This window comes from Dipodomys ordii, unplaced genomic scaffold (genome assembly GCF_000151885.1).
Source record: "Dipodomys ordii isolate 6190 unplaced genomic scaffold, Dord_2.0 Scaffold78, whole genome shotgun sequence".
Classification (NCBI taxonomy): domain Eukaryota; kingdom Metazoa; phylum Chordata; class Mammalia; order Rodentia; family Heteromyidae; genus Dipodomys; species Dipodomys ordii.
The window spans coordinates 4219957-4242661 of NW_012267294.1; the positions used below are offsets into that span (position 1 = coordinate 4219957).

At 38.7% G+C, this 22705-nt stretch overlaps 1 protein-coding gene across 1 annotated transcript in view; it reads right to left on the bottom strand.

Moving 5' to 3' along the window:
- Positions 1–9747: 9747 nt before the first annotated feature.
- Hs2st1 (heparan sulfate 2-O-sulfotransferase 1) overlaps positions 9748–22705 on the bottom strand; it is a 36724-nt gene continuing 23766 nt past the window's right edge. Inside the window, exons 5-7 of the mRNA XM_013024615.1 lie at positions 17205–17302; positions 15128–15285; positions 9748–14541 (exon numbers count right to left, since the gene is read on the bottom strand). Of these exons, the coding sequence (XP_012880069.1) occupies positions 14315–14541; positions 15128–15285; positions 17205–17302 (483 nt within the window). The 3' untranslated portion in view covers positions 9748–14314. The remainder of the gene's footprint in view (positions 14542–15127; positions 15286–17204; positions 17303–22705) is intronic.

A 22705-nucleotide genomic window follows, 5' to 3' on the forward strand; every position in this document is an offset into this window, starting at 1 on the left:
TGATGAGAAGAAAGAAATAGTTTGTATTTTTTAAATCCCACAGTTATCGATCTTTATTATTTAAAAAAAATGCTGTAAAAACCATATGTGCTTCTCCTTCTGTAGTAGATGGGTTCCTAACTGGGTATATGTAAATCAAATTCTTTGCAAATTGAGTCATATTTTAAATGCACCAGGGGAGCTGGCTATTTAAAGGGATCCTGCTGTGATTCTTTTTGTTTAGCCAAGAGGCTGTTTGTGATGCTAATTTTCACCCCTTAATGTGCCTGTTTTGTAGGTTCAGATTTTCATAAAATCCACCAAATTCTCAAGTCACAGCAGAGCACACCTGTATTCTCTATTTCAAGGTATCTTCCTCATAAGACCTCAAAGAGTTGCCAGGTGTACTGTCTCATTCATCTTCCCCATGTTCTTCTGAAGGAGTCTGGGTAGTCATTATTATCCTCAAAGGAGGTGTAACTGTCTTCCAACCTGCATGGCAGGGGGGGCCTCTTGAAAGAAGGTACTGGGAGAGCTATTTATTTTCCAATTAACAATAGACTTTGTCCTGGGAGTTTTGTTTAAAGCCCATAATGTTCTTTTTACTTCTGTTTGGCACCACAGCTCCAATAGAGAAATTGAGGAACATTAAGGGCTTGGGGTTGGATGGGGGTACCCCAAGATGGCTTTCATAGGCCCTGATGGGTGTGGCATGTAGGGCAGTTGGGTGGGATTACAAGATTTAGCTCACCCATAATGGTTTTATTCTCTCTAGAATCTTAGAGATGTGACTTTATACAATCTGTGCACATTAAGGTCAAATAAGACTTGGCTTTACTTCTGTTGGTTCATTTGGAAGTACTGAGGTTTGAACTCACAGCTTCAAGCTTGCTAAGGTAGTGTTCTACCCACTTGAGCCTTGCCCCTCAGTCTTTTTGTTTTGATTTGTTTTAGTTTTCAGATAAGATCTTTTATTTTTTGCCAGGATGGCTTTGAATCATGATGCCACCACCTATGCTTCATGACAGATGCACACCACCATGCTTGTTGGTTGAATGGGATGTCATTTTTGCCCTTTTCCCAGTTGGCCTCAAACCTTAACCTTTCTGGTCTCTGCCTCCCAACTGGCTAAGATTACAGGCATACACCATAGGGCCCAGTCCATTAGGTTTTACTTTCTATAAGACAAGGAAATGAATTAGTGATTTCCCAAAAGTCACATGGCAGGTAAATGAGAAAAGAAGGACCTAATTCAAGTCTGTTTCATTCTAAAGGCATTCATTTTACAGGTCACTGCTATTGAACATAGACACAAGCAGGGGACTTTGTGATTGTAGTAACACAAGAACTAACAAGATTCTGACTTTCGAGATCAAAGAAAATGTCCCAAAGAGATGCCTTTTGAGTCAGCCCTGACTGCTAAGAAAGATTTCCAGAGGGAACTGAGAGAAAACATGGCAAAACAAAAATGTCTTGGCAAAGGTTAGGTATGGGTCAGGTATGCCCAGGCCATAGGAGAGCTAGGGTGGTAAACAAGACTGAGAAAAGAGTGAGAGACTGACCCAAAGATTGCTTCTGTAAAGGAGCTGAGAGACTCCTTGTTATAATGGTGAAAAGCCAATGGTACTTTCTGAGGTAGGAATGGCATGAACCGTTTCCCTGTGAGATTGTTGTCATCAAAATGAATGGGCAATTTGAGTCAGGAGATCAAATTTGGATACAGGTTGAGCCTTTGTTTGTTTGCTTGTTTGTTTAGAATGTGTGCACATAGATATTAAGATACCTGAGGGAGGGAGCCCAAATCTACACATGGAACTCCTTTCTAAATTCTGACTGCAACTCATCTCATGAAGTGAGGTATAGAAGTTTCAACTTGTGGTGTCATGTCTATGCTCCCCAAATGTGGATTTAGGGGGATTTTAGATTTCAGCTTTTCAGATTGGGGTTGTTTAACCTGTACTGAGATAGTATTCTTTCCTCTAAGAAAACAAAATCTGCTGACATTTCCAGAACCCCAAGTAAGGTATCAGTAGTCAGAGCTAGATAGCCACATAAAACAAGGTGTCCAGACCCTTGAAAGGACCGGTCCTAGCCAGCTCAGACCTCCTGTCCCCACACTTCCTTATCTTTCAGTGACAGGCACCATGGAGTAGCTTATGAACTGTATTTCTCATGGCAAGCTGAAATTAGGCACTGATGATTGAGGTGTGTGGACAAAATTTTTTACCTTACAAGCCCAGGTTATCTTTCCAGGCATCTGCTCTTGTCTGTTCTAAGTGAACAAGAACTTGGCCTTAGCATGCATTTGCTTGACCAGCATCCTCTGACAGGTAGAGAGGCAAACATCCTTATGATGAACTTGATCTCTTCTTCTGATTATTAGAAAGATGAGATGGTGAAAGTAGGTGGGGCCTGAAGGGTACCTCACCCACCTACCCAACCCACGTTTATAAATCTTTATTAATCCATCCTTCAAAACAATTGTGCAAGGCCACGGAAGAAGTAGAATTAAAATAGATATTTTCCTTCAGATTCTTGCCTTGCAGCATAATTCTTGAATTTGTTAAAGATCTGGGAGGCTTTTGGAAGAAAGGAAATTTAAGTATAAAAGCCATCATAATAGGACTGCTGTTAGAAGTAGTGGGTTTGGCGTGAGGCCTGGGCCACCCGGACTTCAGAGGCCTAAGTGAGTAAATGGGAGGTTCAATGTGACTCAGATGGATCAGATCTGCTAGCTAGAGAAGGACGTGGAAATTTCCCTAAACACAAAGGAATTTGAAGGGTAGTCACAGGAACACAACCAGATTCAAGGCCTCTGGGGAGCTCAGAGCAGGTGCCATGAAATTATGAAGAGAAATCTCAGAGGTAGGAAGCTCTGCTATGTTCGTGTCACTGTGTCATCCTGTGGACACCTGGGTCTAAGGTCTTGGAGTCAAACTACCGATTAAGTCCCCACCTTGTGTCCCCACCTGTTTACCAAAATCTGTTAAGTTTCCTGGTGATGTGTGAATTCCTGCCCCAGTTGGGTTAACTTCCTTCTCGGAATGTGTCTCTCCCAATTCCTTTAGTCCATGTAACACCTTCCTAACATCTGTTCTTGGAACTGACTCTCCCCATGAATTCCCACAACCCACGTAATATAACCTGTGTGACCCACATGACTGCCCCCCCTGGCATGTCTGTCCTCCAGTAAAGCCTGAAGCCCATACTGGTCCTTCACCTCTCATTTCTTACACTGGGTACCCCCAAACCAGAGGACTTATTTCTCTAGCATCTGGTCTTATATGCCCTGTAAGATTCTGCTCTGCCCTCCCAACCTGGGAAGGTTAGGTGGCTTTGTTATGGATTTCTTCCCACTCCTCTTTGCAGAAAGGCCCTTGAGTATGTGGAGAGGGACACATGATAGGGATAGCTGGCAGGGTGCAGGGATGCTTGGAAACAAGCACACTGCTGGGCGCCCATGTTGGGTCTGGGCTGCGTCTGCTCCATGGAGTTCCCAGCTATTCAGTACCTTCTACATCCCCAGACAAGTCTGGATCACCTCCTGTCATGCAGACTATTGTACAAAAGCAAGCTTTGCATGTAGAAGATTGTAAAACCCAGAGCATGCTGGGAGAACTCATAGGATGCTCTGGCTGCCCCCAGGAATCTGTGACTCAGACTTGACCTGCACTCACTCCAGGCATATTGAGTCATGTACAGAGAGGTCCCCAGCACTGCACCTGGAAGTCTAGTAACTCTTTAGACTCTATCATTTACTGACCTGAGAAGAATGTACAAAGTTAGAAAAAAAGAGACTCCACAGAAAGCAGTACAAGAAACAAAATGGCCTCCGTTTGCTCCTTTCTAACTCCAGTCCTTGCCGTTGGAGGCCATGGCTGAGCTACAACCACAGCTGTAGCTCACATGGGTGAGCATCCCAGCCCCAGATCCCACTTCTGTTGCCAAGCCCTGTGGGGCTGAAAAAGACATGCATCAAGACTTTCAAAACAAGCCATCCCCCTGCCTGTCTTAGCTGTCCCAGCCTGTCCATCACAATGGTTAAGAGTGGACAATTTGCAGTCAGACCTGGATTTGGATCCTGCCTCCAGCACTTCAACACTGTGTGGCTGAGAGACCTATGCAAGTTTCAGTCCCCTCATTTGTAAAAGAAGGCTAGAGGCTGGACCTTTTTCTGATGGTGGAGAATGAGATAGGAAAGGCAAGGCACTTGGTACAGTGCCAATGATGGGAATCCATGGAACAATAGGCAGATAGGGAAACAAGGACTCTGGAGGTGTCAGGGCCCCTATGCTTATGTCAGGACTGCAGTGACAGAAAGCTCCTGGCATCCTGCCTAAGCAGATGGGGAAATAGAAAATGGAGAGATAAAGTACAGGGCTGGAGAGATAATGTCCAACACAAGACCAGGAACACATGTTGAATAAAGACAGAAGACAAATATAGGGACAAGTCAAAACTTTGGATACTGTCCTTCTATGGAAAGGAAAAGAAGCCTACCAATTAGAGCATTATATCCAAGGGCCTGCACAATCTGCCCCAATGAAGTACTTAAAAATCCCCAGAAAATGCCATCAATATGACTGGCTTTCTGAGTCCCTCCTATGTGGAAGTTCTAGCTGTCTTTCTCAATGAACCTTTCTGCTTAGTGTTCCTCTTAATCTCCAAGACCTTCCTTCTTCAACTGAGGTCCCCAGGTACAACCACAGCACATTCCTCTAAATATCAGCTCATAGGAAGGGATCTATGCATGGGTGACAGTTTTCCTCTTTCAAGAAGGGATGCATTGCACCTGCAGGCTCAGGTTCAGGCAGCTCCTCTGCACATCTCAGAGAATGTAGAGGAAGCCTAACAACACTCATGTTTGGATGGTTCCCAGCTCCCTGATAACCCTGGAGCTTTGACTAAGCCTTGGAGTGAACCCTTACTTCACGGAGGTAAAATGCAGGTGAAATTCATAAGAAACACGTGGGTATCTGTATATAAGCCACAGGGCTGGAAGCCTCCATAGATGACTGAAACTCTCAGTTGAGAAATACTGCTGTGGAGTACACCAGCAAGGATTCCAGTTAGCTTTAGGTAGCCCACAAAATGTCAACCTATAGCTCCATAGATATTGCCAAGACAAGGCAACTTATCCCTCTTGCCATTAAATCTATCCTAATAAAACAGTAGTTGTTTTGGTGTTCAGTATTCGTGCCTGTAATCTTAGGTACTCAGGAGACTGAGATCTAAGGCTCAAGGTTGGAAGGCAGCCTGGGCAGGAAAGTTTGTGACTCTTATCTCCAACTAAGCACCAAAAAAGCTGTAAGTGGAGCTGTGGCTCAAATAGCAGAGCACTAGTCGAGCATAAAAGCTCAGAGACAGTACCTGTGCCCTGAGTTCAGAAACCAGAATGGAGACATACACACACACACACACACACACACACACACACACACAGTAGGAACACTAGAACCATAGCCACCACAGGTCTAGATGAACGTGCTTACTCTGAGTGGCCATTTTGGGCCCTCCATTTTTTTCTGGATGTGTGACTTTCCTAATAGCTATTACCGAGATCTACTTTCCTGCATTCCTACCCAATGTTGGCTCACATAGAAACAGAATGCACTAAAAAAGGTAGAATTTATTTGTGCCTTACTCTAGAAGAGCTTGTTTCCTCCTCCAAATATTTTAGAAAGGAATTAAAAGGCCTAGAATTTGTAAGATAGACTGTGATCTTGAAGACAGCTCAATATAGAGCCAGACAAACCAGAGTTTAAGTTCTGGCTTGTCATTTCTGGCATGAGAGGTCTCAGATGGCTAACCAGGTAGGTTATACTCCGCTAGATTTCAGTCATCTAGGAACTATACTCTTGTCCAGTGGTTCTTGATCTGTAGCCTGGGTAAGAACCACCATCTTACTCACACACAGATTGCTAGGACTTATTCAGAAGGTTCCCAGCTGATTCTGATGGTGCTGGTCTAGAAGTAGAACTAGGGTCAAGCCTTCAAGTGTTCAGTCTATACTAGAGCCTCTGATAATTTCAGAGGGAGACCCATGGTAGAAGCACAGGGAATTGAGGAATCACCTCCCATTTACTAGTAGAGCTAGTTTCAATTATATAATGAGGGATAATAGATCTTCCACATAAGAAGAGGATGCAAGGATATATGTGAAAGCACCTTGTAAAATAATACAGTTCCAGACAATTGTGAGGAATTAAATATGGGGATTGTTATAAAGGTTAAAACTCAAAGTGCAGAGTTGATATTACAGTTTCCAGAACATAGTTCCATAAATATGTGTGAATAAATAGGGGGGGAAAAAAAGAAAAAAAAAAACCTTTCCATCAGGAAAAACAACAACTTCCTCCACACTGCAGATCTCAGTCCTGGTGATACATGGCAGCAGAAAATGGTAATAAAGTTGTAACACATGAAATTTACATTCTAATCATGGGTGGCAGGAACCTCCTTCTTGGCTTCTGATCCAATTCATTATTCAAATCCTTTTACCATGCGGCACTTCACTGCTTAATGTGGAACCAACTGTGGATCTTGATAAGAGGAGGCTGAACTGCTTCCTTTTTGCTCTTGGCAATCCTGGGGCCTTGAGTATAACTTTCTTACAAAATGAATTGTGTTGGTCCCAGAGAGACCAATCTAATCTCCTCTTGTCCACCTTGAAGATCCATATCAAACATTACAGGCTTCTGACTGCCCGCAGCAGGAAGGGCATCTAAGTCCATCTGTGTTTGGAGCAGAGTTTAAATGATCAAATAAGAAACCAATGGTGGGGCTGGGAAGTTGGCTCAGTGGTAGAGCGCTTGCCTTGCATGCATGAGGCCCTGGGTTCGATTCCTCAGCACCACATAAGCAAAAAGAAAAAAGCCGATTCCTCAGCACCACATAAGCAAAAAGAAAAAAGCCGGAAGTGGCGCTGTGGCTCAAGTGTTAGCCTTGAGCTGAAGAGCTGAGGGTCAGGCCCAGAGTTCAGGCCCCACGACTGGACCCAAAAAAAAAAAAAAGAAGCCAATGGTATGATAGAAATGGAGAAGCAAAGACTGCCCTAATTTTTCATTGTTTTTTGTCTAAAGTGTTCGATAGATGCAGCAACATGAAACAAAGAAAACATAAAAGAGAAGCGAGTTTAACAGCCACAATTGCTCTTACGTATGTCTGTGTAGGAATTTGTAGCTTGCCTTTACACTGTTTATGAGCTATAATGTCTGATCAGATTGGCTTGATATGCTATGCTAAGGGAGACAATTTCCTAATCCTCTGGAGAACTGTAAACTACTTTTCAAGGGAAAACAAGTCTTTGGTTATTTCTGTTTGAATAAAGTATCACTTATTCCTGCCTAGCCATTTTTAGGAAGGCTGAGCCCACTTCAATGTAATTACTGCTGAGCTTGGATACCCAGAAAAATATACTGCAGCTGGTCACTCTTGACTACTTGAGCCACACCATCAATCCAGCATTTGGTTATTTTGGCAATGGAGTCTTGTGGACTTGTCTGCCTAGGCTGGTTTTGAACCCCAATTTCATTTAGAAGTTGATGGCTGCTGCGATGTCCAAATTAGCACTCAGATGAAATGTATTATGTTAAAATTCTGGGTTGTAGGGTGGGGTTATGAACTTAACCAAGAAAGATGTGTGTGGACGAATGTGTGCAGTGCTGGTGACAAAACTCATACCTCATGCCTCTTTACCCATCTTGTCCTAACAGAAGCCATGCCTTGTTTATTGTTTATGCTTCCAAGTTTAGCTCATGTTAATGAATGAGGGGTCACCAACCTCAATAGTATGTTCAAATCAATACTTCATCATTTTCAATCTTCATCTTTTTTTTTTTTTTTGGCCATGTCAGTACTTCTTTGTTGCTTACTATGCAAAAGGCAGTTAAGTACTAATCTCATGTAATTCTCAAGAGTGCTGCAATTATTGTTAGTTCTACTTTATAGCTAAGGCCTTTAGGGTAAATCTGTTCAAGGTCAGAAAGAATTATTTGCACACCAGAGTCAATGATCTAATCTTCAAACTGCCTGTTTCTGGGCCAATTGTAGATCTCCTCATCTTTCAACAGTGATCTCTAGCTGCTCTGCTCTGAGAACATGTACAAGGTAAAGGATCCCTAGAGAAACAAGAGGCCATATACAGGATGCTAGGGAACTATCAGAGGTCAAAAAAACCAGAGGCTTGGTGTTCAAGGTTAAAAAAAAAAAGCAAGGATAGCAACATTTATTGAGGGCTAGAGATGTTTAATCCCTGTACCATAGAAAAAAATGTTTTTTTAAAAAGGCACAGTAGCCTTACTAAATTGGTTGCTTAGTTTTGAATAAACAGAGATAAAGATGGTGTGTGTGTGGGGGAAGCCTAGCTAACTCTTGGGGATCATTTCAGGAACATCTATTTTAACTCCCCCACCCCTGCCAAAATAACCCCCCAAACCAAAAACAGCTGGGTACTTGTGGCTCATGCTTGTAATCCTAGCTACTCAGGAGATGAGATCTGAGGATCGTGGTTAGAAGCTAACCTAGGCAGTGAAGTCTGTGAGAATTTTTTTTGGGGGGGTCCGGTCGTGGGGCCTGGGCACTGTTCCTCAGCTCTTCAGCTCAAGGTTAGCGCTCTACCACTTGAGCCACAGCGCCACTTCCGGCTTTTTTTCTTTTTGCTTATGTGGTGCTGAGGAATCGAACCCAGGGCCTCATGCATGCAAGGCAAGTACTCTACCACTGAGCCACCTTCCCAGCCCCTGTGAGAATCTTACCTCCAATTAACTACCAAAAAGCCAGAAGTAGAGCTGTAGCTCACGTGGTAGAATGCCAACTTGGAGTGAAAAAAGCTAAGGAATAACATCCAAGCCCTGAGTTCATGCCCTAGTAGCCTTACTCAAAAAGCAAAAAGAAGCATTTTTAAAGATTTTTGTCAGTCCTAGGGCTGAAACTAAGGACCTGGGCACTGTCCGTACGCTTTTGTGCTCATCAAGGCTAGTAGTGCTCTTATCACTTTGAGTCACAGTTCCACTTCTGACTTTTTGTTAAGAGTATGAGAGCTTTCCTGCCTGAGCTGGCTTTGAATTACAATCCTCAGATCTCAGCCTCTTGAGTAGCTAGAATTATAGACATGACCCACTGACACCCAGCTTGCAGGAATATCTTTTATGAGGTTACATAACTAAGACCTCAGCCTCTAATGATATATTTCAATGTATCATATAAAAGCTATGGGTTTTTACTTTGCATTGGGCCAGCAATTTGTATCTATGAATACCTTTATATCAACCCTACTACCTCCTTTATTAATGTCATGTTGTGCAACTAGGCCCACCTAACTCCCAAAGCATAGTGTTCTGCTTCTGTGGGTACAGATTAACTCCTCTGTTTAGAAAATTCATCACTGAGCTGGTATTTTATTCAATGTACTATATACTAAAAATATCTGGTATTTCTATTAAGCATATTACATAATGTAAAAATGATCACACACTCATTTTCATTTTAATAGCCCTTTCCCCATTTTATTTTCTTCTAGTTAAGGGCATGCCTAAATGTACCTTAGAAATTTCCTATCTGAAATTTCAATACCAATCCTTAAATATAAGCAAAAGCAGTGGGAGCATTTCAGTCTGGCTAACTTCTCAGCACAGATAAGCTATAAAATCTTGGCAAACCAATATTGATATTGAGTTAAGATTATGATGTTGAATACTTGAGTCAGCTTGGAAAAATGTCTGTTAGTAGCAAAGCTACATAAGAAAATATTAAGACAGGACACCAAGCCATTTCCCCCTTTCCCATTGAGTGTTTATTTTGTAGTTTTTGCATCAGGTAGTCAACTGAAACACTTGAACAACAGAAAGCTGGCAGAGTGTTGAGGAAAAGGACTGATTATTATCTCTCCAACAGATGAGACAAAATGGTTTCAAATTGGAAACAGTCTTGCATAAATGAATCAACTGGAAGATAAGAGAGGGCAGGATAAGGAGATAAAGAAAAAGAGAAAAAGAGAGAAAGTAATGAGCATCTTCCAACAGGATTGGGAGGAGGAAAAGGCACTGAATCACTGTCTATTAAATAAAAGTTGAAATAGACAATCCATGTTTCTCTAGGTTACATCCAACACTGTTTTAGAGATGCTCATATACCTCTTGATAGAAAGCTACAAAATCTGTCTAAAAACAACCAGATAGATTGCACCAAGACTTCTCATAGGCTTACCAGTAATGTATTTTAAAGAGATTACCACCATCAAGGCCATTTTACAAATAGTACTACAAAGGTCACAAAGCTGCATGAACTTAAATTATAGGATACATCTAACTAAAGGACCACTTATTTTAGTTCCTAAAATTCCCATTTCAGGAAATCAAAAAAGCAAGCTTCACCCCGGAGGAGCTCAGTTGGCTGTGCATTGGAAACGGGGCTGCCTTTCCCCTCAGAAGACTGCCTGTGAGCAGTTCAGCTGGCACCACATAGCAACTGTGTGGACACAGCAGGTATGTGGATGCAGCACTTACCAGAGCCTCCCTTCCTCTCAAAGTAAATAGCATTTAGGAAGAGGCAAACTTTTAAAACAGAAAAACATAAGTACACGGACCACTTAAAGACAAACTTCATAAAAGGTTACAGTACCAGGTGTTTCTCACAATAAAGGATTTGAAGACCATACATGTTTGACAATGACCAATGGGAAAATCCAGCAAGATGATTTACACAGATGTTCTCTAAGTATAATTTAAACAAATTAAAATACCAGCTATGCATTTGGGAACCAGCCTTTAGTTGAATTCTCTAGTGCTTTCAGAATTTTATTTCATTTTATTAAAAAAGAATCATTGTCTACAAACTATTTTTTTTCTGACTAGGCAAATACAATGAGCAAATCATCTGCAGTATCAAAATACTGTTTGGTAAATCACTGATGGCACTAACAATTTTAGGAATTTCCAATAGGATGTATAAAGAGAAAGAACAATAACATTTCAAATTATAGGCATCAGTTGTACTTTGAGGATAGAAAATAAAATTTTAAAAGTTGAATGTAAGTTTCAGTTCTCTGATTTTCAGTCCAATCATCAGGAATTAAGATGTAGCCAGTTTGTTGTCACAAAACTGTACAAATGCCTATGGGTGACAGAAAAGTAATTCCCTTACAATATTTTAAGTGTTGCTATCACATACATTTAATGATACATAACAGATTAAAGCTAAGTAAAACCAAAATGTATCTTCCCTATTACATTTTTAAAACAGTCACAATAATAGATCAACAGTTGCTATTTTCACAGCAATTAGAAAATAGGAGTTGATACAAGTTGAACAAAGATACTTTTTAGGAAATACTGATACACAGATGACATCTTTAAAATTCAAAGTGGTTAATTTTTGTATTATTAAAAAAAGAAAAAAGAAAATCTCTCTATGGTCAAAATATTGAAAAAACACAAAGGCTAAGAAAAGAGAAACCACATTTGCCACTTAAAAAACTGATACTACATCAGTGATTCTATTCATTGAATTGATCATAAAAAGTCATATATTACGAGGACTCAGACTCTAGGTTGTTCTGGACTGGACTTTTATAATCATATACACTCCTTTCTCAAGCTCCAAAAAGGACATTTCTACTGCACCCTAAAAGATAAAATAAATGTCCCAATTCTTAACTAGCAAAGACAAAAATACATACCTACATAAAAGCTTCAAAATCTGGGGGAGAAACTACATGAATCTGAAAAAAATTCTTTGGATATAAGTTAGGAGCTTTTTGGAAGCCTCTAAATTCTTTCAGAAAATGAGAGTACACATCCAAACATGATTTTTCCACAAATAAAGGTCTCTCTAGTGCGGGCGCTGGTAGTCTAGGATCTACATCTGATCTGTCATCTATTTTTGTAAATAAAAATTTTATTGGAACATTATCAGGTTTGTTTCTGTATAGCCTATAGATACTCCCAACACTACCAACAGTAACGGAGCTGCGTGGCTATGACAGAGACCTAAAAGATTTACTCTCTGGTACTTTACTGAAGTAAAGTTTATGACCCCTCTGACCTAGTGTAGCGAGTACCACTCTAGCTAAGAGTTAATGCACCTCAAGAAGGTTCATTATGTACTCCAAGAATAAGCTGGGGTTTGTGCCACAGAAAGGAAATGTCAAACACCCACTCTTTGAAGTGATGCTTTACTTCTGGACAAGAAAGCAATTTGTGTGTTTTTAGCAAATACTTCAAAAAGCTAACTAAGAAAAAAAATGGGAAAAATAAAGGAATAACAAATAAGAAAAGTATGCCTAGTTGTGTCTCAATATTTTCATGTTCTTAGTGCTAAAGTGATTCTGTCCTTTCTTTAGTCTGTCTTCATTAACGTTTATAAAGTGTTTCCTGGTATTTCCCCCTTCTGCCCCTAGTTAGTAACCTATAAGGAATTCTGCCTAAAATGCTTAGTTTGGTGAATCCTTGTTTAGAAATTTTACTTGACATAAACATAAACAACATTCTTTTAGAAAATTGTTTCTAAAATTCTTTATCTGTTACTCCAAGAGGAAGAAGGTAAAGAATGAACAGGAAAATTAAAGTCTGCCAAACATGCTCTAAAAAACCATAGATAGAAAATAGCTACCACTTCTGAATGGTAATATAAAGTAAAATCAAAACACATCTTTCAAATGTGAATAAGGATTTTCTGCTCCTACTCAGCTAATGAAGTCTGTTTCCAGGGAACCTCCTGAACTCAAGCAGCTGCTTGAATCTCTGAGAGTTCACAGGTGTTTCATATTTCAATAGTTGTTGAAACACTGAAGATAAAACACTGAGAGGATATTTATAAAACACATTTATATCAAGATAAACTTTTTTGTCACAAAGCTCAAAAGCAGACTTCTTCCTTTTAAACAGTTAAAAAATGAATGCTATAAAACTATATGTTAAAGATGGTTTCATAATAATACCTTACATTTATTTACCACTTTAAAGTTTTCAAAGTGCTTTCACATGCCATCTCAGTCCTCACAACAGCCCTGTGAGGTAGGTGCAGCAGGTATTATTATCCTTATTTCAAGGTGAGTAAATTGGGGCAAAGAGAGGTTAAGTACTTGCCCAAGATCACACAGCTGAAAGGTACAGAGACAGAACCAGAAATCAATGTGTTTTCACTCTTGTCGCGTACTCTTTCCACTGTAGCTACTGCCTCGAATTATGAATAATGTACTCTAAAACTTGTAAGGTTACTAAAGGTCATTTCAGTGATGTCTTAACCATAAAGTTAAATAAGAAATGCAAGAACAGAGGGTCTGATGACTGTTGACATAATAAAATGGGTGGGAAACTACTTTTGTTTAATTACTTAAACCTTTTGGTCCAAATACATAAAATATGCAATATTTACAGCAGTTTCTCTTTTTTTTGTTTGTAAATGCAATGCTTTAAACACATTATAAAGCACCTTAGTTAAAAATAGTCTACAGGTAAAAGTACAGAAGTAGGAAAACCCTACCCATACCACAGCTCACTAATGGAGTCATAATATGGACTGATAGCTCAGTCTACTGCTTTACAAATCACCTATGGAAAAACAAATATGAAACTTACTTTTTTGATAGTAATGCGAAGAGGTCTTAATTAGAACCTCACATAATGCCATCATTCTTAGCAATATCTTCCCAGTATTAGACAGTGGGGAAACAGAAATGAGAAATACTGTTTCAACTCTTTATATTTTTTATAGTATTATTCATGGTTTAACTTGATTTTAAACACTAATGATCATAAAAACCATCTACATAAATATGGGCAAATCCAACTACAGCAGAAAAATTTCTTAGTAAACATGATCCAACATTGTAGTAAGTTTCATGAGACATGACTGACACAAATTTGAACAAATCACACACTGCCACTGTTCAGTAGAGGTGTAGAACTCAGACTTCCAGTGAGAGTGGAAACGGCCAATGGACAGAAATGGCCAATGGACTCATCTTCATTCATGGTTAGCTTAAAAAAGGATTTGTCAAAAGCAAAATACCAGAACTATCCCTAAAATTGTATTTCGACTTCTGATTAGACCCTATGTCATGTTTATTTCAAGTGATGTAAACACCTCCTCCATCCAAATAGGAGGTTAAAACTATGACCAAAATTTTTAACAGAAAAAAAAATGCCTGAAACTTACATTTCATACAGCACTGGCATACCTGGCCAGTATGCAATCTTTGATGTTACTGTTTCCTAACACAACTTAAAACAACTGTTTTATCCGTCTAACAGCAATTCAGGTGGTAAAGAAGCTGAGGGTGAAGTCAAGATAGCATCAACATTCTAGTTCAAAAATCTTACAGCCACACCTATCCTCAGTTTGATTTAGGGTAAATCTTTTCATAGAAAAAGTTCTGTGCGAGGATGTAGAGGTCTCCATCTTTTTCTCGCACAGCATGGGCTCTGATGAACTGGAACTGCTCTAGTGCAAATTCGTAGAACTCATTCTCCATTTTCCAAATGTCAGATTGCTGCAGTTTTGCAATGGTTTGTTTAGTGGGGAGTTTCTTCTCTGTGGTTTTCCTAAGATGAGATTTCTTTCCTACTTACAAAGGAAAAGAGAGAAAAGGTAAATAATTCTTAGAAAATACACAGAAGATTGATGCCTCTTTTATTTAAAGAAATGGTTTCAAGTTAACATACTGAGAGACGGGTAATGCAATTGTCTTATATTAGTATAACTTGAGCCCAATCTAGAGACCTAATAATACTAGAACTGTGATTCATTCCTTTCCAATGTAAACCCATAAAAGACTTAACAAAATAAAAAAACCGAGTAAATATAAAGATCACCATTCAGTAAAGTGTAGGCTGTTACTTCTTACAATGTATTTGTAAAAAACTTGATGCAGTTTATTTTTAAAAATATGATGAAATATCTACTGCCAATCTTAATTCTAATTTCTAAATTATACTTGCTAGAATAATATAGAAACTAGGGCATATAAATACTTTAGTTAAAATGGTTTTAGGACTGCACCATGAGAAGAAACAGATGTTGTACACCTGCCTTTCTGAACCTATTGGCTATACTTTATCAAACAAACCTCAAATCACCTGTTTTTCTAGTTTTGAACAAAGATAAAAAGGTAAGGACAGTTTTAAAAAGAAACCACTCATTTAAATACCTGTACGATAGAGTTCTGTTGCACCCCTGAAAAACCGGGGCAAAGCTGCCTCCAGCAACATGATAAAATCTTCAAGCTCTTCAGTAACTCCCACCAGGAAGTATTCATTAATTAAGTTATACTTGGCTTGATCCATAGCCCACCTGCTCCCCACATTCCTGAAAGAAAAGGAATTAAAAACCTGGCTGTGAAATCTGTTAAGTATTTCTAGTGCTTCTGATGCCATACATTATGAAGAAAATAGATAAAACACATGCACATCCGAAGACTTAATGGCCTTTTATTAACCTCCTTTGGGAATCACACCTGTTTTTAATTTCCTTTGCCTCCATATCCCGTTTTTCCTAAATGCAGTGCTAATTCAGACGACTGGAGGACTTTTGATATGAACATGTATACAACATATATTCCTCCCATCTGATTTAATGTAATTTATTTTTTGTAACAACTCTAAACATTATTCATTTAATGAGCTCTTTAATGAGTCTAAACATTGTGTTTAATGCTTAATTTATGATTGGTTAAGACTTCTTTCATTTTTGGTGAGTTTAGTGTTTCCTAAAGTTTCTGAGAATAGAAAGGAAATAAGACATAACTCTACTAAGAATCTCTTATTTATATTTGTTTAAATTTTTGCCCTAGTTAGACTATACTTTGGGGTCTGAGCATTAACATTCCTCTCCTCCTCTTCTCTTCTTTTCTTGGTGCTAGCCCTTGGGCTTGAACTCAATTCCTAACCCATGTTCCTGAGTTTTGTTAGCACTCTAACATTTGAGCCACAGCTCTACTTCTGGAGATGAGTCTCATGGACTTTCCTGCTACATCTGGCTTTGAACCATGATCCTCAGATCTCAGCCTCTTGACCTGAGTAGCTAGGAGTATAAGCCAGGCCACCAGTGCCCAGCTGAGCACTAACAATTTCTTTTCTTTTTTTTTTTGTTGGTCATAGGGCTCTGGGCTGGGTGCTGTCCCTCGGCTCTTCAGCTCAAGGTAAGTGCTTTATCACTTGAGTCACAGCGCTACTTCCAGTTTTCTGGTGGTTTATTGGAGATAAGAGTCTCATGGACTTTCCTGCCTGGGCTGGCTTTGAACAGTGATCCTCAGATCTCAGCCTCCTGAGTAGCTAGGATTACAGGCATGAGCCACCGGCACCTGGCCTCTAACCATTCTTTAACTCTAATTCTGCTCTCCCTTTTAAGTAGTAGCAGTGTGATCACCTGAGCTGGTGATTTTACCTTTCCATGTTTTCTAAGCTATTAGAAAAAAAAGGGGGCGGGGAGATAGAATGAGAAGAAAATGAATTAATGGATTTCTAAGGACTCCACCCCCCAATTCTGTAGTATGAAACATATTAAACATATTAAATTTCCTTTCCAATTGAAATCCCTTCAGAAATGCCCAGTAGAGCAATATTCTTTTAAAAGAAGGGCTTGGCAGACTTTTTTTTTTAATATAAAGGGCCACTGAATATTTTATTTGCAGGCTACATGATTTACATCACAATTGCTCAATTCTGTTGTTGTAGCATGAAAGCAGCCATAGATAATAAGTGAACAAATATATCTGGTTGTGTCCTAATAAACCTATAAATAAACAAGTAACAAAACCACCATCTGAGAAAACACTGTGAAGATAAGTTATATGAGGAATCTTTCATTTTATTTTTATTTTTTTGCTGGTCCTAGGGTTTGAACTCAGGGCCTGGGCGCTATCCCTGAGCCTGTTTGTGCTCAAGGCGAGTGTTGCATCACTTAAGCCACAAGCCACTTCCAGCTGAGTAGGTTATTAGAGATAAGAGTTTCACAGACTTTTTCTGCCCAGACTGGCTTTGAACTGTGATTCTCAGATCTCAGCCTCCTGAGTAGCTAGTATAACAGTGAGCCACCAGAACTCAGCTATGAGGAATCTTAAATAAATTTAAAGGTAATATTAGTTAATTAAAAATACTAGTCAATTACATGTTGCACTTTGCTGGTTTTTCACTATCTATACCTTGACTAACACATTTATACTTGTAAGGTTGAATACAGAGAAAAGAAGGAAGATAAACCAATTTATGCTAGCTTTCTCTCCCTACCAGCATTCGGAACTGTGGCCACAGAAGAATGGGATTTGCAGCCAGAGCTTCTCCGGAGCACAGTCAGAGCCACCCTCAGCCACACATTCATCAAAGGTCTGGAAGAAAGAAAAAGGAGTACCGGTTGAGTCATAGATCCATGTTTCTCCTATGAAGTTTCCTAATATCCTGTGTTACTAAATACTTGAGTGGGAGCAGGTAGGAGAAAGTTATACAATAAAAGGAACAGGCAGGTTACAAAAGCAGACTTGAGATACTGAGGAAAGTTAAACACAGATTCTTCTCACAACTTTGTTTTATGCCAATGTAGATAAGAATTCTTCACTATATGAAGGATTACAAGTTGTCTTTGAAACTGAATTCTTACATATATTTTTTCACCAAAGGAAATTATCTATTTGAGATGCTACAGAGATACTGGAGAACAAACCTGGGAGGTTGGATGTTGCTGTGGGAAATCACAAGCTTACCATCTGTTACTTCTGGAAAGAGTTAAGTTGTGGGAGAAAAGAAAGAACACATGTCAACAAGTCTTCATTGCTTCCACCAATACTTTTCTAATCTGTAAGGTTAGATAAACTCAGAGGGCCTGTTTAACCAAAAATCTGAGAATGAAGACAACAAATTCCTTAGAAATGGCATAGATTAGGCTACAGTAGAATGATTCTCTTGATTCTGGCAACATTCACATACAGCCTACAGCTTATTTGTTCATTTCCTTTACAGATGCTTATACTAAGAAACAGTAAAGAGATTCATGGTAACACTGGGACACTTAAATTTTATGTTAGTACCTCAGTTTAAAAAGAGGGTATACCCTTACTTAAGGACTGAATGTATCACAGTGACTGGGTCAGAGTATGCATTTTGTAAATGCCTTTATATCTGCATCTCTCTCCACCTTTCCTCTCTCATGGTCAAATACAATGCTTTCTTGGTTCTTGTCTCCTTGACCCTCACAGCATTTCGTCCCATCCTCTCCTTTGTGAAAAAGCTTTGTTACTAATAAACTATTTTCTATATCTTTGAATCCTTCCCCTGCTTTTGACTTTTGTTGGGTCTTCTTTATCTTTCTGAATGAATTATCCTTGTCTTTGATGAAGCAAACATATTAAGGTCCTTCTACCAAGTAGTCATTAATTTTTCTTAGCTATGGTGTCTTTGCCCAACCATAACCATCTTATTTTTTTTAATCTACTTTGTATTTTTAGGAAGGAGCGTGCACTGGGGATTTAACTCAGAACCTCCTACTTGCTATGCAGCTGTCAAACCTCTTGAGCCAGGCATATACTGTGTATTTTTAATTTTCATTCCCAGTGCACTTTGTATTGGAAATTTCTGATTAAATTGTCCCTTGCAACTCAGATTCCAAAACAGTTCTTAATCTTTTCCATTTTCTTCCTCACCTTGAATCCCTGAGGCACTGTCTTTCCAGTGCAGTTACACTTTCTCAATCCTTATTTTCATGAGGATTTCTCAATATCTTCATTCTGGCAAGTTTGTGCACTTACTAGATTAGCCTTAGTAGTCACTAACTTCTACCCAGAAACCTTCTACCGCTTTGAATATGTTAAAAAAAATCCAAACTCTTTATCTTTCCTTTCATGAATGCTTCAGAATTTGACCTCAATATCTTGTCTAATCTCTATGCATAACTTCTCTCTCTAACAGATTAACCTCTGCTGTGTGCAATTCCAATTCTCTATGCCTTTGCTGACTACATTTTCTTCCTAAATTTTCTTCCTCTGGTAGATTTGCCTACCAGTTTAGGTTATAGGAAGATATAATATATATAACCTTTATAATCTTTCCAGTGACTACTCTAGCATAAAATCACTTTTATTTCCTTTCAGGTTATTAATTTTATATTGCCTTCTAACAACTAGCTCTTAGGTTCTAGATATGCATGCCTATCTATCTATCTATCTATCTATCTATCTATCTATCTATCTATCTATCTATCTATCTATCTACATGATTATCTCTATAACCAGGTTCATGTATTTTTAATGTGTGTTATCTCCTTAACTATGGTACAGTTGAAAACGTCATATAATGTGCATGTGTTTTCCACAGCACATAGTATAATGCAATATAAATTGCACAAAATATTTATAAACTGCTACTGGAAAGAGTGCACTTTGGGGACTTACGTAAGTATGAAAAACATAGTTCAGTGGAAATGAAGACAAAGTAATGGGTTTTTATTTTCTTCATGAAGCATTTTGACAGTCCTTTAAGAGTTCTCTCAAATTTGCTTGCTATGTTTTTAAGGTTACAGTCAAGACTGAATACACTCAAGACTGTAATGGCCATTGAAATGGCCATTACATCACTTCTGAGTTTTTTTCTAGATGGCCTGATTTATATTCCCTACCCCAAGCCATTTTTCTAAAAAAGTGGTTTTATCATTTATGCCAGCAAGTACATTAAAAAACCCCACTCCTATATATCTCCCTCTATCATGTTCCAATTTCCATGAAGTCCTTGGCTCAATGAACTGAATGATGATAGATCCCAAGGCTTCTGACTGCTGTCTATCCAATTTCTAACAGGCCCTAGCTCATGGAAATGTCATCTCCAGCTCAGTAGAGGTCCTTTACTGCCTTATGCCTCTATCTGAGTATAAGACAGAAGAGGGCTAAGTTACTAAAGTGAATATGGATAAACCCATAATTTCTACAACCATTTCACGTGTGCATGTGATTCTATGTATGACATTCAAAGATATTTAAACAGGTTTTGCTTTAAAATATAAGAAGCTAGCATAATCAAGAGAGGCTGCAATCTTAACAGTTCCCATAAAGTTATATGTATACATATAGGGTATCAAAACACATACAACTTGGATTAAAACTAAACTAAAAATAAATCGAACATCCAAGACAGCCATTTTAACTCAAATTCACTAACTAGCATAATCTTAATTCCTGTAGTCTTGAAGTGTTTTATTACTTCAAGCAACAAAAATTTAGAAAGCCTTCAAATCTAGTTTTGGACAATAGTTTTTAATATTCAAACTCTATTTGACAGACTAGAAGTTACTTCCCAAGTCTAATCTTCCTTTCTTCTACAGGTCAGAGTTAGCCTCTCTTGCAGTGAGTTGAATATGGTCATATGACTAAGCTTCTGCTAGAGGACTAGAGGGAGAAGTGATAGGGGTAACTTCTGAGTCATTTGCTTACAACAAAATGCCTGCCCTCTACTTTCTTCCCCTAGGCTAGAACCTAGAGGTGGCAAGCATAACTGCCAAAGAAGGGCAAGTGACAATATGCAAGGAACTTAGGTTCCTAAAACATAGTGGGGCACAAAGCTGCCCAAGAGCCTGAATCTCTAGAGATAGCTATGTGTGAGACAAAGAATCTTATTTTAACTATTTAGGTTTTTTTTAGTAGCTTAACAACATTTACTTGAATTCATCACCAAATATTTTATTGGGGCTGGGAAGGTGGCTCAAGTGGTAGAGCGCTAGCCTTGAGCTGAAGAGCTGAGGGACAGCGCCCAGGCCCAGAGTTCAGACCCCACAACTGGACCCAAAAAAAAAATTATTGGAAAATACAGAAGTAGAAAATAGTTTGTGTTTTGCCTTCCTTACAGATTATTAACTCTGAAGAAGAGTCTTTTTCCTGTTAATTAAAAAGAACTCGAATACGACCAGAAGCAGGGAAGATACAAAAAAACAGCAACAATTAAAATAAACCCTATAAATAATTTTTAAAAAGGTAAATCTTAGCATAACGGGAATCTCCCCATTTCTACACAAATATTTAATGAAAAGTAAACCATTTTCTAGTGAGAAAGAAAAAAACAAGACAAATGAATCCCACCTTTACTATATACTATAAGTTATGCTCAAGTCACTGAGCTCTTAGTTCAGTTGAAACACTGCAAAGTAACATCTCACTAGAGATTGTAATCAGGCCATCAAAGACTAACACAAGTGACTGGTAACCAAAACTTTTTATTTTTATTTTTGCCAGTCGTGGGGCTTGAACTGAGGGCCTGAGTGCTGTACCTGAGCTTTTCTGGTGCTTCATTAGAGGTAAGAGTCTCTTGGATTTTCCTGCACGGGATGGCTTTGAATTGCCATCCTCAGATCTCAGCCTCCTGAGTAGCTAGGATTACAGGTGTGAGCCACCAGTGCCCAGCTGAACACATTCTTGCTTACTTCCACTTAGCCATCTCTTTATCACTGTATTAGCGGTCATGTTACAGAAAAAGAATTTTTCTATAAAGGAATAACTTTTTTTTCTTCAAAATGTCAATCCTTAAAACAAAAAGGAAACAATTTAAATCAACAAAAACACTCCAGACTATTTCACAGACCCAGTTCAATATACTTGAGAAATAAAAAGAAAGATAAGATCAATCTATTCATTTAAAACCATGTGTGCTAAGAAAAAGTAGTTTATTATGAACTATGTACAAATGATTTTTAAAACCATGAAATATCAAAACTGTTAGTTTGGATATTTAACTAAAGATAAAAAATATTAAGCACAATTTGATGCTTGATTGAAGTCGTTTTCTGGAAATGACCTTGCTTTTTTTTTTCTTTTTTCTTTTTGGCAGTCTTGGGGATTGAACTCAGGGCCTGGGTGCTGTCCCTGAGCTTCTTTTCCTCAAGACTAACACTCTGCCACTTGAGCCACAGTGCTATTTCTGGCTTTTTCTGTGTATGTGCTACTGAGGAATCGAACCCAGAGCTTCATGCATGCTAGGCAAGCACTCTACCACTAGGCCACATTCCCAGCCTTTGCTTTCTATTTTATGTAGATAACCAAAGCTATCAGTATGCTCCCTTGATTTTCTCCTTAGACACAAGCATATCTGCATCTGTAGCTCCTTCTGCTCCCATCTATAAGAGCTATTTTCTTTTATCTCTGAATATACACTTTCCACTCCCTTCTGAGATCCCGCTCCATCAAGTCTTTTTTTTTTTTTTAAGTTTCTTAAGCCATTTCACTTTCTTGATGTGAATTTGCCCAAATACCTGTCTGTCATCTAAGAAACACATTTCCTGATGTTTTTGGTTCCTTTCAAAGTCAAACTTCTCTCCGGAGTAGGTGTGAGCTGTGCCGCTTACTTGTTCACTCCCCCACTCCCTCTCAGTTGCTCCTTACCCCTTCAGATTATACTTAAACTCCTTTCTCTGCGGCCCCCAATGGTCTCCCCATGGACAAACTATGGCAGTTTCCAATTCTCTCCTTTTTTGAGATAAAACTTATTTTCTTCTTTTAAGACCTTTTCAAGTTTTTTGTTGTTGTTGTTGTTATTCTTTCCCATGGCATATTGCTCTCTCCTACCAAAATTCTTTCAATTTGGGGTAGGAGTCAGTAAATACCTCTTAATAAATGTAAACTGATTCTCTTTGGATTTTTACTTAGAACACACACATATTAAATTTACTATTTCAGTATGAACCTCTCCTCCCCGATATTTCAATGGTAAACTTTAAAAAAAATACTAATAAGTGAAATTGCATGACAGATGGGAATTAT